The 14,886-nt window shown below is 41.9% G+C and overlaps 1 protein-coding gene across 10 annotated transcripts in view; it reads left to right on the top strand.

The window, feature by feature from the left end:
* The window catches only part of grin2bb (glutamate receptor, ionotropic, N-methyl D-aspartate 2B, genome duplicate b), a 93,602-nt gene that overhangs the window by 52,290 nt on the left and 26,426 nt on the right, over window positions 1-14,886 (top strand). For all 10 annotated transcript variants that reach the window (XM_068726628.1, XM_068726626.1, XM_068726627.1 and 7 more), the window contains 5 exons: window positions 7-150; window positions 1,635-1,905; window positions 3,111-3,303; window positions 13,865-13,979; window positions 14,283-14,488. In XM_068726628.1, the coding sequence (XP_068582729.1) occupies window positions 7-150; window positions 1,635-1,905; window positions 3,111-3,303; window positions 13,865-13,979; window positions 14,283-14,488 (929 nt within the window). The remainder of the gene's footprint in view (window positions 1-6; window positions 151-1,634; window positions 1,906-3,110; window positions 3,304-13,864; window positions 13,980-14,282; window positions 14,489-14,886) is intronic.

Below are 14,886 nucleotides of genomic sequence, written 5' to 3'. Positions count from 1 at the left end.
TTCCAGGACGACCACTCCATGTTTTTCCAGTTTGGTCCGTCCATCGAGCAGCAGGCCTCCATCATGTTGAACATCATGGAGGAGTATGACTGGTACATCTTCTCCATAGTCACCACGTACTACCCTGGCTACCAGGACTTTGTCAACAAGGTAAATCAACACATTACAGAGATACATGTAGTATACAGTATACTTAAGGGGACATAGCAGTAGGTGTAAGCAGCAGGATTCTTTAACAGCTTATAGCTGAAAACCTTTTCAACTACGGATTCAAATGAGAGATTTACTTTTGCCCTGGGTCACAGGCACATTAAGTATTATTACTTTTGTCTTTTGGGGACCTATTATAAGAGGCCAGACAAATACTGTACTTTTCATATTGTTTTCTTAACATTTGAAAAGATGTGTGTCCTATCTAGTTAAGTGTTTGTGTTTATTTTGCTAGGACTATGTACAACTGATGAAATGAAACTATTGATGAAACCATTTCTGAGGACACAATTGTCTGGTTCTGAGCCATAATTTCATGCCTTCGAAAATGATAAGGTTTGGCATGAGTTTGATGTAAGTGGGAAGCGAGTTCCATTTTCTGATTGCTTTAATGGAAAAAAAGGCAGATTGGCCAGCATGTCTTTTTAAATGCAGCCACTCAGAGAACCCTCAGCCTCCTTATCTCCGGGGCTTAGAACAGACTCTTTAAAGGGGTTGGTATGAGATCCTGAATAACTTTGAACATCAGACACTCATCTGAGAAGAATGAAAAGTTCTTGAAAGTCAGCTAATCATATTTCTTTGTAATATTGCAGCAGTGGCAGGGTCTTTCCTTTGAACAAAGTTAGAGTAACGATCCGGTTTAAAAGAAGAAAAAAAATCACATATTAATCATATAAACAGAGGTTTTGAATGAGAATATTTAGTCCATTAGCTTCATGTTGAATGCATACTGTATAGAGTCTCATATCAACTGCTATAGTTTGCTGTCCTTATTGTATATCTGCTAAATATTTTGAAAACAAACAAGTCAAAGCTCCAATGAGAAAAGCTTGAACCAGTTATTACCAGCACCATCAATCTCATTCTATCCTGCCGTCCTCCCTCAAGCAAAGATCAAACACACATACACAGAAGAACATGCAGAAGAAAATGGTGATGTAATGGAATATACTGCACACAAAATACTTTGTTCTGCCTGTTACTCAACATGAATAGATTCCCTAAAGGAACAGCTATTACTCTCTCTCAAAAAACTAAAATCTATCTGTCATCTAAATGCCACATTTAAGCAAAAGGATCTACAATCCTAAAAATCACTTCTGCTGCACATCCTGTATTAACCCTGTACCCACAGAAAAATAAAATAGTCTCCATCTCAATGAGAGTTTCCTCTGTGGGGAAAAAGCCTTAAGATTTGGGAAAAGAGATTACAGAATCTTGCTCTTGTTACATTATTATTTATTTATTTATTAATCGACCGCTGTCTCCCACTCCCAAGAGACGTGTAAAGACAGAACAGTTTTGCAATCTGGGAGATGGAGGAGGAGACATCTCAGTCGGTTTCGTTCCAGCATCTCCTCTTAACAACTCCTCTGTTATGTGTGCAGCCTACACTTAAAAAAAAACTATCGACTATCTAGGTCCGAAGTACCATCGACAACAGCTTCGTGGGCTGGGAGCTGGAAGAAGTCTTCCTGCTGGACATGTCCGTGGACGACGGAGACTCTAAGATCCAGAACCAGCTGAAGAAACTTCAGAGTCCTGTCATCCTGCTCTACTGCACGAAGGAGGAGGCCAGCACCATCTTCGAGGTGGCCCATTCTGTGGGCCTCACGGGTTACGGCTTCACCTGGATCGTGCCGTCGCTGGTGGCCGGAGATGCAGACCACGTTCCCGCTGTCTTCCCTACAGGTACACCCGAACACCAGGGGCCGGTCTCACAAAGACGGACTTTGACTTTTGGCTTAACTGCTTGTCAGACTTCAAATTGACGTCTAAACTCATCCGTTGCACAAAGCAGTCTAGGTCTTGTCTATTTAACCAGAGGGGCCAGGTTCGAACTAATTTAAGTCTCCTTAGTGATGTAGAGCAAAAACACTGAAATTTGTATTACATTATTATGTGATCAGTTTTCAAAAGGCTTTGTATTGAAATGTGGGCACAAGTGGCAGATGGGCTTGTTTGCATATATGCAAATTTTCCCCTTGTCTGTTTGCTCTACGTTGTGCCAGTCAGTGGTGGGGCGCATACTGATTCCTGTTAACCTCAGGTGAGTCTATAATCTTTGGGAGTTCATTTGGTCGTAACTATTCTTTTTACGCTGACTTACCGTGCAATATCTCACACAGATATGAGATAAATGCAGACTGACAAACATTACTTTTTTAATTGATTTTTTTTATCGGTCATCATCTCATTAAGAGAATCACCAGTGATGTTGTTCTGAAAAATATCTCTGCAGGAAAGACACCCTTTTGTCATTTTCCCTTTGCATCCATCCCCCTCACCAAACATGTTCAAAGCATTTTATTTGAAAGCGTTCACTCCTGTAGTTCAACATGCGTTTCAACATGCGTGTAGAACCAGCAACAACACAGAGGCTGCCTGAAAATGCAGCTTTGCCTTTTTTCCAGCAGATTTACGGTGCAGGTTTCAAATGTGAACACAAAATCCAAACCAGCCACAACAAAAAAAAGAAAAACGACCCACATTTGTTCATGGGTGTGAGAAATGGATGCTGACATTTGATCGCCAGCAGTTCCTCATGCTTGGAAAGTCAAGCATGACAAAATGAGTGGAAGAGGGATCACCGTGGTCACGACTGACGCTCATATTCAGCTAGTTTTTTCCACCTGATTTCAACCACATGTGAGCATTTGTTTTTTTAGAAATAGCAAAGTAAACCGCTCCACTCTGGACCAAATTAACATATTGTAGGTATGATTGCACTCTTGATTTGAGTTTCTCCACTTTTTAGCCTCTTCTAAAATGCTTTCATTTCACATTGCACACTCTCTCTTCCTCCCTCCGTCTCACACTTTTCTGCTTCCCTCACCCTCCTTTTCATCCTTCTACACTTTCCTCTCACCTCACTCATCCCTCGCTCTCTTTCCCAGGGCTTATCTCAGTGTCGTATGACGAATGGGACTACAACATCGAGGCCAGGGTGCGTGATGCAGTGGCTGTCATTGCCACGGCGACCTCCACCATGATGCTGGACCGGGGGCCACACACACTGCTGAAGTCCAGCTGCCTCGGGACACCTGACAAAAAAAGCTCCAACACCGGCCACTCCAGGGAAATACTGAAGTGAGTGAATGCTGGGGGTGGGGGGGTGGCAGTGAGGGGAAAGCAGGGCAAAGGGGCTGGGGTAGACAAATACTAATATTAGTAATGTTGACTGAAAATGTGTAAGCAACATCATGCTTGCCCAATCACAGTTTACCAACTGTAACTAGCCATGAAAATATGAACAATCAGCCATAAATATAACACTCTGTTGCTTCTCAAAGTATGTTTTTTTTCACAGTACGAATTCAAACCACCCCATACGTTTATGTTAAAATGTTTTGATTACACTTATATTTGTAATACTGCACTATAATACTTCAGATAGGCAGCCCTTCATTCGTTTGATTGACAGATGGCTCTGACCTGCAACACATGAGCAGTGCTGCTCTTTTTTATGAGCTGGCGACAGTGTTGATTTTTGCCTGGGACATGTAGTGTTAGTTTGTAAGAAGGGAAAGCTTGGCAAATGTAGCACACAAAGTCAAGCCCCGGTTGCCCTGTCTATTTAAACAGCGGTGGGAGGGGGGCGATGACGACAACACAAGCTGTCATATTTTCCTTAATCTTGCAGTCATTATTTACTTATTTTGAGCTATACTTTGCTATTACTGTCTAATGAGAGATGAGAAAAAAAATCTGGACTTCAAGGATTTTCCTTTTTATTTCAACAAAAATGCCTACAAAATGGGCAATAATCACATCAAATAAATTACAGCGATAGCCCAAAAAAACAAATATGCTCGTATCTTGGCCTATAAATAAATTAATAAGTGAATATACTGTAGCCTATGCAGCATTTTAATATGAAATACCTGGCTTTGTTGAGACTGTCTGTCTGTCGGTGTCCTCGCTGCGTTTCAGTACCCTGGACAGCGCCATTAACACCCTAGTATATGAAACAAACAGAGCTATCCGTCTGAGAATAACTCATTGTAGTTCATGCTGATGCATAATGAATAATGTGAGGCTACCATTCCTTATTTCATGGGCTATTTGGAGTTTTTGTGTCAGGTTTCGAGGCTGAACCCAAATGCAGACACCGGACAAGCAGGTGAGGTGAAAACAAGTCTTTAATTGAGAGAAGCAGGCAAGGATGGGGAGTTGTTGGCTGGCAGGAGATTGAAACTTGGCAGAGAGAGACCCGTTGTAGTGAGCTTGGCAGACTGGCAAGGCGGGCAAGCAGACAGGTAATCCTGGAGACAAGGAGAACAGGTGTAAGACAAAAAGGAGACAGACAAACTATCAGCTAGGTAAGACGGGCTAGCAAATACAAAAACATGTATGGCGCGATGATCCGGGGGGAACGGGCTGTTGATGCAGGTTCTTGTGGGGAAGACAAGCAGGCGTGCTGATCCCTGATGATTGCCAGGTGTGCAGAGAGAGACGGGGGCGGGGCTTAGCAAAAGGGTCAAATGCTCCTCAGAATGAACAGGTTTGCTTTTACATCACATTTTCAGCACAGGTCCTTTGTCTTTGGGAGTCAATCTGCACTTCTTCTGCACTTGAACTAAATGTTGTTTTGAGTTGGAGCCATGGTCACCTAGTCTTCTAAGCCTATCTCTTGGTACAGAAAAAGAGCTGGGCGCCACGCACAATGCAAAAAGATGGGCTGAACAAAAGCAGATGAGTTAGAGCCAAAATGCACCAGCTGGTAAAATTACAGGAAAAAAAGTTGCAGAGGCGCAGTCGAAAATATGACAATAAATCCTGCAAATGTGCGACCACACACATGCAGTACAACGTGGACTCGAAATACACACAGAAACAAAGACACGTTCCCCAAGGAGAACCAGAATTTGTTTAATTAGCCAATAAAAACGTGAAACACAAGACGAACCAGGGCATTCGCTCTCCGACTTGTAACAACATCTTGTGTTATCTTTAGCTTAACCCACAGCCATCTTTTAAAGGAAAACATCCTTCTCCTCCGCTTCCTCTGAACCTTCTTGTTTTTGCTTTTTGGCACATTACAGAGCAAGCAATAGCATTGGTATTCAATAATTAATCCCCATTTAACTTCATAGGGCATGCTTTTACAGTTCACATTGATCAGAGATTCCACAGTTAATTGAATGCTCGGGGACAACCGGATTAATGAAAAAGAAAGAGCCATAGAACAAGAGTGGGGTTATCGCCAGCACACAGAAACACACACACATGCGTGTTGTTATAGCATGACATTTAACTGCTCTGTAGGGCTTAATCTAATAGAAGCTTAGTATTACTAAAGTCCTTCCTTATTAGATGTATTTCAGCCTTATAAAACTATGCGCCTGCCTGCCTTTCATCCCTCGTCTTCTTCCTTATATTTTACATTCTCTCTGTTTTTGTTTGTTTGTTTCACTGTCAGTCTGAATTTGAGGAACATGAAGAACTAGGGAAACATTATGCAACCTCCCCTGCCACTGCTACATTAATCTCCAGGTTGAGGTTGATGTATTGCTGTACATGTCTGTCTCGTCATTACCCGTGTTTCTGTTTTTAATATCAGGGGCACTTAGGCGTGCCGTGAAGCGTTCCGCCACCAAACATGACTGAGATAACAATAACACCGCAGCCATGAATATTTCAGTCCCAAAGGGTGCTATCAGACACAGGGTTAGCTCTCAATCATCCTTCAGGCACACACCTGGGACGCTACCGTGGTGTGTGTGTGTGTGTGTGTGTGTGTGTGATGTGAGTGTGTGTGTGTGATGTGAGTGTGTGTGTGTGTGTGTGTGTGTGTCTGTCTGTTTTCCAACCAGCCATTCCATTTTTCTCTATTTGACTGAGCAAAAGTAGAGACTTTGGATGGGTGGATTTTGGTGGTGACCCCCGAGGCTAGAAGCAGCCAAACACACACACACACACACACACACACACACACACACACACACACACATAATTCCACCTATTCCATGCCTTCACCCCGAGAGACAAAAAACAATAATAAGGCCATATGTCTCTGCGTGGTCCCGTAAAGCTACAGACCACAGTGGGCTGCATGCATACTGGAGACGCATGCCATCCTGTCAGCGCTGATGGACAGAGATGGGAGGCCCCAGTGAGTCACGCTTTCAAATTTGTTTAGGGGCTGCGTGACCTTATGGGGCGCACAAACACACATATATATAAACACATGCATACACCGCGAGCTCTCGCACGCTCCAACACAAATATGGGAACTTGCACACACACACACACACACACACACACACACACACACACACACACACACACACACACACACACAGAGCTCTAGAGGCCATCCATTGTCTCCTGCCAGACAGAAAGGACTGGAACGCTTGGATAATAAGAAAATGGGCTCCAAGTGGTTTTGGATGATGCGCCAAGGGGGCTTATTTGTGTGGGAGGGGGGGTTGTTGCCGGGAAAGAGATGTTTTTTAAATTTTATTTTATTTAGTTTGACTGCATCTGTGCGCTTGTGTTCAAATTTCCACTCAAATCCCTGCACTGATTGAAATGCCACGCTGGTAGGTGTGACGTAAGAGATGATTAATATTTTGTTTTGCATTTTTCTTTCTTGTGATCTGACGGGACGTCTGTGGGCCGGCTGCACGCGTTCGGGTGCGAGCCGTCCAGTAGAGCTCAGTGGGGCACCTTTTCTGCAGGCCGTTTGACTCGTGGTGCTGCCTCTCGCGCATGAACAGCGAGCTTGTAACTCTCATCCTGGTTCACTTTAAAGTAGAGCAGCATTATTATTGCATTTCTTAATGGCTTCAATGAAAGCAGCTGTCTGATAAATCCTGGCTCTGTTTATTGGAAGGCAAACGGGCCACTTCATTGTGCATCTAGAGCACAAATGACTCCTTTCATAGACCCTTTCCACATCCGTGTCTCCTGCACGCCGTGTCACTTTTCTTTCTCGTGTCCCGTTTTCTTTTGTTAACCTCTTTTCCATCGAAGGTCTCTCTCGTCTGAACTGTGGAGATGCATGACTTTTTGATCCCGAGTATTCTCTACTTTTTAACTTTTTGTTTCTCTTTGTTTTCTCGCCCTGCGATGCTCCTACAGCAGTCCATTCTCACTGAAAAGCACTTTTAATTAAATGCAGCTAAATTGTTGAACCAGATAGCATCATTGCCATCGTTGTGGAGGTCGATAGCCTCACTTCACTTTTCTCTCTTTCTTCCTCTGTCAAAAAACTGTTGATCATAATTTCCTATATTTAAATGCATTGTAAGGAGGGCATATTAGTGTTTTTAAAGACAGGATATCTTACATTGAGCAAGAGTTCAGTTTCACTCATTTTAACTGTGTCCCTTATTCCTGTGAGGGACGTTTAAATGCCATAGATATAACCAATCGATATTTCATATGGCCTTTTTCTTTATTGGAATGTTTACTTATCGGATCTGTGAACACCATCACAAATCTGTTACTACACATCCAGTGTGTGAGAATTATTACATGTTAACTGTTACTGTTACTTTTTCTTTTTTAAATAATAGCCTTTCTATGTTACACTTGCTAGGATGTCATGAATTTCCAATAACTTTCATTTCATCTAAACATTTTAAGCCACTTTGACTCAACTTTTTTTGCCAAGTTAACATGTTTTAGGTCCAGCCATTCATTGTATTTTCTCTTTCTTATGTAGAAATATAAAGCACATACAGTAGTTCAAACTGTCAGTAGTTTAGACAAACATATGGGCAAGGGTTTGCCCTCTTGAAACCAGGTTTTTCAAGAGGTGGTGTCAGGTGTGTGTAGCCAAGATAAAGAGTCCCGCATTAGAGGAAATAATGTTCACACACTGACAAAAATACTCCACAATGGCCAATCAAAAGAAAGGTAATTAGAGTTTCCCTGTTCAAGTATGCTTTGGCAAGTTGACACAAGTAAGATATGATCATCGGATGCATTTTTAGAAATCTTTATTCTCTTACCCTGTCTCAAATCATCCGCTTCTCTCTGTAAATATATTCCAGTAAAGGGCTGTTAAGGACACAGTCATGCCATTTGATTTACTTTGAAAACAAAAATCAGATGTTTTCTTTCCGAGCTTCGAGACAACCACTAGGAAAACATCAGTATTTGAGGTTTGCAGAGACTATAGAAGGTCAGTGTCCTCACCTGTTAAGCCCTTGTTCACATTTGACATGAGAGAGGGCTCTCTCTGATACAGTGCTCCCCTCCTCCAGACTGCACAGATAGCTGTCTGATGTCTCATGCTCAACAGGGGTCCTCATGGGCCCAGATCACATGGAGCTCCCGTGGACTCACTTATTAAAGGCTGCAGCTCAAAGAGACTCAGAGCCTTACATCTTTTCTATGTGTAGCCACATCACTCTGTATTTATGCTATCAGAGTGGTGCCACCAGCAATAAATGACTCAATAAATAAACAAGTTTATAAATATTCAGTTTCAGTCCCAATAAAGAATATTTCCAAAGTTATTGTTTTATTTGAGGGGGGGATTCAAGTAATAGCCAGAATTTTTTATCTTGAATAGAGTTTAGTTTGTGGCTACTTCGAGGCACTTGGGACCAACAGTTGACTGCTGATTTAATCAAACTGGCAGGGAGAGGAGCAGATACCTAACAAACTAAATGTTTAATTATTACACATGCTGGCGACACCAACAATATCCTGCTGGTCATGTAAGTTATTCAAATGAGTTATTATAGGTTAAATTATGTATTATAATATATAATTATATTATAATTATGTACTAGACTTCTTACGCAAATTATTCTTCATATTCTTCTTTAAAGACCGTTTTGTGATTGGCTCATTTGCAGTTCGATAATATCTGCAGTCACGCATGATGACAGTCATTTTACAAATTCAGATTTTGTAAAAAAACATGAACTTCATATTAGAAAATATAAATTAATTTATCAATACTTAGATATTAAGTATTACCTTCAGTTGCAATGATGCAAAAACAAACCAGATTATCAAATAAAAAAAAAAAAATATATATATATATATAGTCTGATATTTTTAACAAAATATTGTTGATGTTTTTCTAAAGATATAAAATGACAGGATGTTATGGAGGTGCGATTTTGATGACTTGACAACTTTCAGTCGTTTGTTTGTGTTCTGAGATCCCCCCACAGCGCCATACTGGAATGAGGTCACACCCTAGGGAAGTACGTTCTGAGATGGCTGAAAAATGCTTATGTCGGTGTAATCGAGACATGTAGTGAATTTTTGTCCAGCGGGAAATTAGGAGGGTCTGTGTTTGCTTTTGGCCTCAGACGTCAAGGTATCGAATATAAGTTGTGTACAGGATGTCAAACTCTTGGAAAGTCTCAAATTACCTCCATTGAAGTCTTATCTTCAAAGCTGCTCTACAAATAAAGTTTATTATTATTATTTGTTATTATCTGTAGTATTTAGTCAATTTACAATTTTTTGTGTTGGGTAATGTCCTTGCTGTCGTCTTTTGTGTAAAGTAACGGCCTGTTAAACACTCTTATTTGTATTTGCTGTAAACTGAAAATAATATGTGTTTTCAGTATATTATAATCACACATAGGGCCCCAATGAAAGCTGTCTAAGCAGCACAGCTCTGACACGTACTCTTACCACAATTTAACAAATGATATGGTCGTCCATATTCCTCAGTCTCCTTACACAGTGCCTCTATTGTACAGGAATGTAATGTGTAATTCATCAGTAACTTGTAATCAAATGCATCCAAACGTAGTCTGGCAAACCACCTCTGTAGACGCCGCATGTGCAACAGCTCCAGCAGCTCCAGCAGCACCACCGGGGCGGCAGCCTCCATGAACCCCGGGGCCTGCATGACGGTCATCGTGAGTCCCAGAGCATAACACATGGCGAGAGCTTAAGGTGGCTATAGCCATCACACGGCCAGGGGCCATTGAAACACCCTGAATCAGATTATTGATTTGTCCAATGCTACGGTACAGAATGTCAGTCTGAGATGGCGTCAGGCTGGGGAGATGCCAGCGAAACGCCCAACACACCCAAATTGTGAACACCAGCACCTAGCTTTGCTCCCAGTTGAATTATTTTTTCAAAATATTACAGCGTTTCCCTGTCCTGCAGCCGCGCTGTTAGAGGCCTCCTGCTTCGAATTGCCCTCATCCCAGCAAAGCATACCAGCAAAGCATACCAGCAAAGCATACCAGCAAAGCATCCCAGCAAAGCATACCAGCAAAGCATACCAGCAAAGCGTCAGAAATGATCCCATCGTTGGTGACTTTGAACCCTGGGCAGCGCTTGGTGGGCCGGACAGGCTGATGGCTGCTATACACTGCTCTCTGCGTGGTCTGAGACACTCCAAGCTGGCATTGTGAAGATCCTTTTTGGCGATGAGGCCGGGACATGACAGGCACTGACCATGTTCTTGAAGAGGCGACTTCGAATGCCTGCCTGTGATTGGAGGAGAGTATTACCCATAGAGTCCAGTAGAGAGAGGAGCTTGTGTGAGTTAGTACTTTTCAGAGGCAGGTCTTCTGCAGTCATCCCAGATTATGAGTCATCCACCCAAACCTGATACAGTATGTACATGTGTGTGTGTATGTGCACTGCACACTTACTTACACGCATGCACAGCGGGGATAAATAATTTTGCATCTCTGCATTGCAGCGACAGAGAATTTGTGACCCTGTACGGCTTCACTCTGAGATAAAAGAAAGTCATATCAAATGGCTCCGAAATACGTTTGAAGAGATTTTAGAGGAAAAAAAGAAGGATTGTGTCCATGCCATTGATGATTCAGTGTCTCTGTAACTAAAAAATAAATTCCCCTCACAGCCAGTGATTAGTTGGGGAACAGTTGGTGAGCAAAGCGCACACAAGCGCTGCATATGGCTGTGATGAAGCCGCATGAGGCTCTGCTGGTAGCTCATCCTAGTGGTTTTTATTTTTTTCTTCTTCTTCCAGCAAAGTCAGAGGGGAATTCTGACATGAGAAGGGCACATAAAAGCTACATCAATGGTACAGGGATACAAAATGATAAACAGAGCAGCCTCCTGTGCTGTAAATTCACAGCAGGCATCAGTTTTTGTGAAGGCACAGGTTAATGTACGGGCAAATGAGTCCTACTGATGTGTGATTCAACACGCTACTCAGAGGTGAGACGGAGAGACTGATCTGAAAGTGAAAGGCAGCATGAGGGGAAGTGGGTAAACAGTTGGTTTAGACAGAAGAATACTCCTTTTTTTCTCTTTCAACTAGCCTCTCTCGGGCGAGATTACTGTTCCCATGGCAACGCAGCTGATTGCATGAAAATTGCTGTGGTTGTGGGTGCCATGGCAACACATTACATTATACTGGTGTTAAGAGCCTCTCTGCATGCGTCCATATGTTGCAGTTTTTGCTTTTACACACACATGTCACCGAGTCATGATGATACACACACACACACACACACACACACACACACACACACACAGAGGTCGCCATGGCGTCAGGACGGCAACAAGTTGGACCTCCTTAGGCTCCATCAACACGGCCTTGATCTTTTTGGTTCCCTATTCAAACTGAGATTATGTTTAGGAGACTAATCCCATGTTACAGGCGCATTACAGCACTTGCAGTGTGCTAGCCAGCCAGTATGCAGCAATAGGCATTTCATGGAGGCTTGAGTCATAGTATTGGCTTTCTCAAAGCATGTAGCCTACTTAGGTCTGTGTGTGTGTGTGTGTGTGTGTGTGTGTGTGTGTGTGTGTGTGTGTGTGAGGTGGGATATAAATATAGTCAAAGACAGATAGAGGTACTGAATGTTCTAGTAGGAGGTACTTGCGATAAAATCTTGGGTAAGTTTCAGGCCCCGTTGCTCATCTGTTGTTTTTTATTCACTGCTGAATAGATTTATTGTCTTTTTTTCACACTGTTGGTTGGAGATGATGGTGGGTAAAATGTGCATGGCACCTCCTTTAAAAGTCTGCACACACACACGCACACACACATACACACACATACACTCCTTGCATTCAGACAAGATATTTATTTCTCCAGTGGATTGTTTCAGAGGCAGAGCGTCTCCATGGTGATGGCAGCCCACAGATCAGGACGAGTAAGGGAAGGAGGCGGCAGAGAGAGAGAGAGATGATTCCAGCTTATCTGCCACTGCTGTACACTTGTTGACACACATATATGCTGATGTGTATTCATACAGGCGGTTAATACACTCCATTCCTCACTCTCTCTTCCACTTTTCACTCCTGGTGTCTTGTTGCTCTCTCTCCGCCCTCCCTGCTCTCGCTGACTCTCACAGCCTCCCTCTACTGCTTCGTTTCTCAGTCTCCCTGTTGCAATACGTTACACTAAGCTGCCCCACATACGGTCATATATTATATAACTTTAACAAAATCACCTTGGCCACTTCCTGGTCAAGATTCCAAAGACTGCATAAAACATAAAGGTTGCTAGTATTTAGTAGTAATTGTATTAGAAGAAGTAGTAGTAGTAATCAAAATAATACAAAAAACATTAAGAAAAAAATATAAATTTACACTCTTAAAATTAAATGCTAAGAAAGCCATTCGATTGAAGTGGGTTTTGCAGAGGCTTTGTCCTTAATCTAACTATGGCAACAACAGGCAGGGTCCTCAACCTTAAGACCTTAAACTTGCAAAATAAGTATCTCCTTTTAAAGAAATAACAGACGTATAATAAAATACATTTAAAAAAAAAATCCAAAATGCAAAAACAGTAATTTGCATTTTGTATGTGTACAAAAGCATACTGTAAAACCAGTGGGTGTCAGATATTATGCATAGTCATCTCCAGATATTTCCTGCATCACATAACACATTTAGCAAAAGAACATTACTAGTATTTCACTACTGAATATTAGACAGCCTGAATGAGTCACTACAAATACCAGCCATGTACATATTTTTGATGGAAATGTTTTGGCCCAATACTTCAATGTTCAAGACATTTGAGAATATTTATAAAATAGGGTCCTTGATTTTATGTGCGCTCTTTCTCCCACCACCCCTCCCGCTGCTTTAAACACGTAAGCCTTATGACGAGAGAAGTAACCAGCGTGTTATACTGACTGTGATAGCAGATGTGTTTGATTTAGTGTTGTAGCTCTCATGAACATTGTTTTCAGCAGCAGCAGAGAAAAGCTCTAGAAACAGCTGCACTGTGCGCTACCTGCCGAGCACCAAACAGCAGACCGACACAGTTAGCGACTAGCTGGTGAACACACTGTACTGAACTGCCCCATATTTCCCTCAGGAATTGGTGGGGATCAAAACAGAGCTAACAGAGGAATAAATATTGGACTTACGCTCACCAGGTGGCCAGAAAGATGACTGTATGAATGTGAAAGTGTTTCTGCTGGATGTGTAAATAAGCAGCTGTTTGCTAAAACAACAGGTATATGTCAATGTTGTGTTTACAGATTGTTGTGCCAAAAAAAAAAGAAATCCATTAAAACAGTTTTAAAGAAAACATTTAGTCCATCTTAATGTCATTTTATCACAATCTTGTTTGTTTAGAAAGGTTTTAATTCCATATACCCATAATGTATTTTTTAAAGTTAAATTAAAAAATAATTTTTAATTCTGTACATTTTGCTATCCGACCAAAAGACAAATATTTATATTTCTGACTCCCGACTTGAATTGTCATTTTCAGGTACCTCATGAATGTGACATTTGAAGGCCGTAACCTGTCATTTAGCGAAGAGGGTCACCAGATGTTCCCCAAACTGGTCATCATTCTTCTAGACAAAGACAGACAGTGGGACAGGGTGAGTATCTTCCCCTCCACTTCTCCCCTCTTCTCTTATTATTTTCTTCTTCCCTTCTCTCTCTCCTATTTTATTTGATCTTCTCTTTACTCTTTTTTTCTCTTCTACATCAACCTATCTCTGAGTCCTGTTCTGCCCTTCGCTCTTCCTCGAGTCTATCTTCTGCCTTTACTTTCGCTTAGTGTCTTTCCCCCTCTGTGATGCGTCTGTCACTTCTTCATTTGGAGTGTCGCCCTGCCACTTGAAGTACCTGTTACAGTGGCCTGTATATCACACAGCCCTCTCTCCCACTCACTCCTGCAGGTTGGCAAGTGGGAGAGAGGCTCTCTGACGATGAGATACCATGTGTGGCCTCGCTTTGAGCTGTACTCTACGGCGGAGGAGCGGGAGGACCACCTGTCCATCGTGACTCTGGAGGAAGCGCCGTTTGTCATCGTGGAGGACGTGGATCCGCTCAGTGGCACCTGTATGAGGAACACTGTGCCGTGCCGCAAACAGCTCAAACTCAGGTGATAATTTAGACATTAAAAACTGACATTTATTTCTCAAGAGAATGAAAAATCGGATTTGTTTTTGCTGTGTGAATCCAGGATGAACCCTGTAGCGTCACATGCTAAAAATAGAACAATTTTTTTAGGAAACTTAGTGTGAGACATATAGATTTAGGCGTCAATATGGCTGCAAAATAAATCATTTAAAACCTTTCTAGTATACTGTGTAACCTTCTGCATGTATTCAAAATCAAATAAATCACCAGTATAATAAAACCATAAAACCCAGACAGCTGCATCGGTAGTTTAGCAGAATATTATTCAAGCTGTGACTGTAAACAAAGGAAATAAAGAAATGAATCAGTGTTATAATAAAAGGTGCATGTATGTGCAGAGACGAATGCTCACAGTCCCGA

This window comes from Cebidichthys violaceus, unplaced genomic scaffold, assembly GCF_023349555.1.
Source record: "Cebidichthys violaceus isolate CVI_PGR_0920_01 unplaced genomic scaffold, fCebVio1.0.p SCAF_4, whole genome shotgun sequence".
NCBI lineage: Eukaryota > Metazoa > Chordata > Actinopteri > Perciformes > Stichaeidae > Cebidichthys > Cebidichthys violaceus.
The sequence above is the reverse complement of the archived record's forward strand: the minus strand, read 5'-3'. Positions and strand labels throughout refer to the sequence as shown.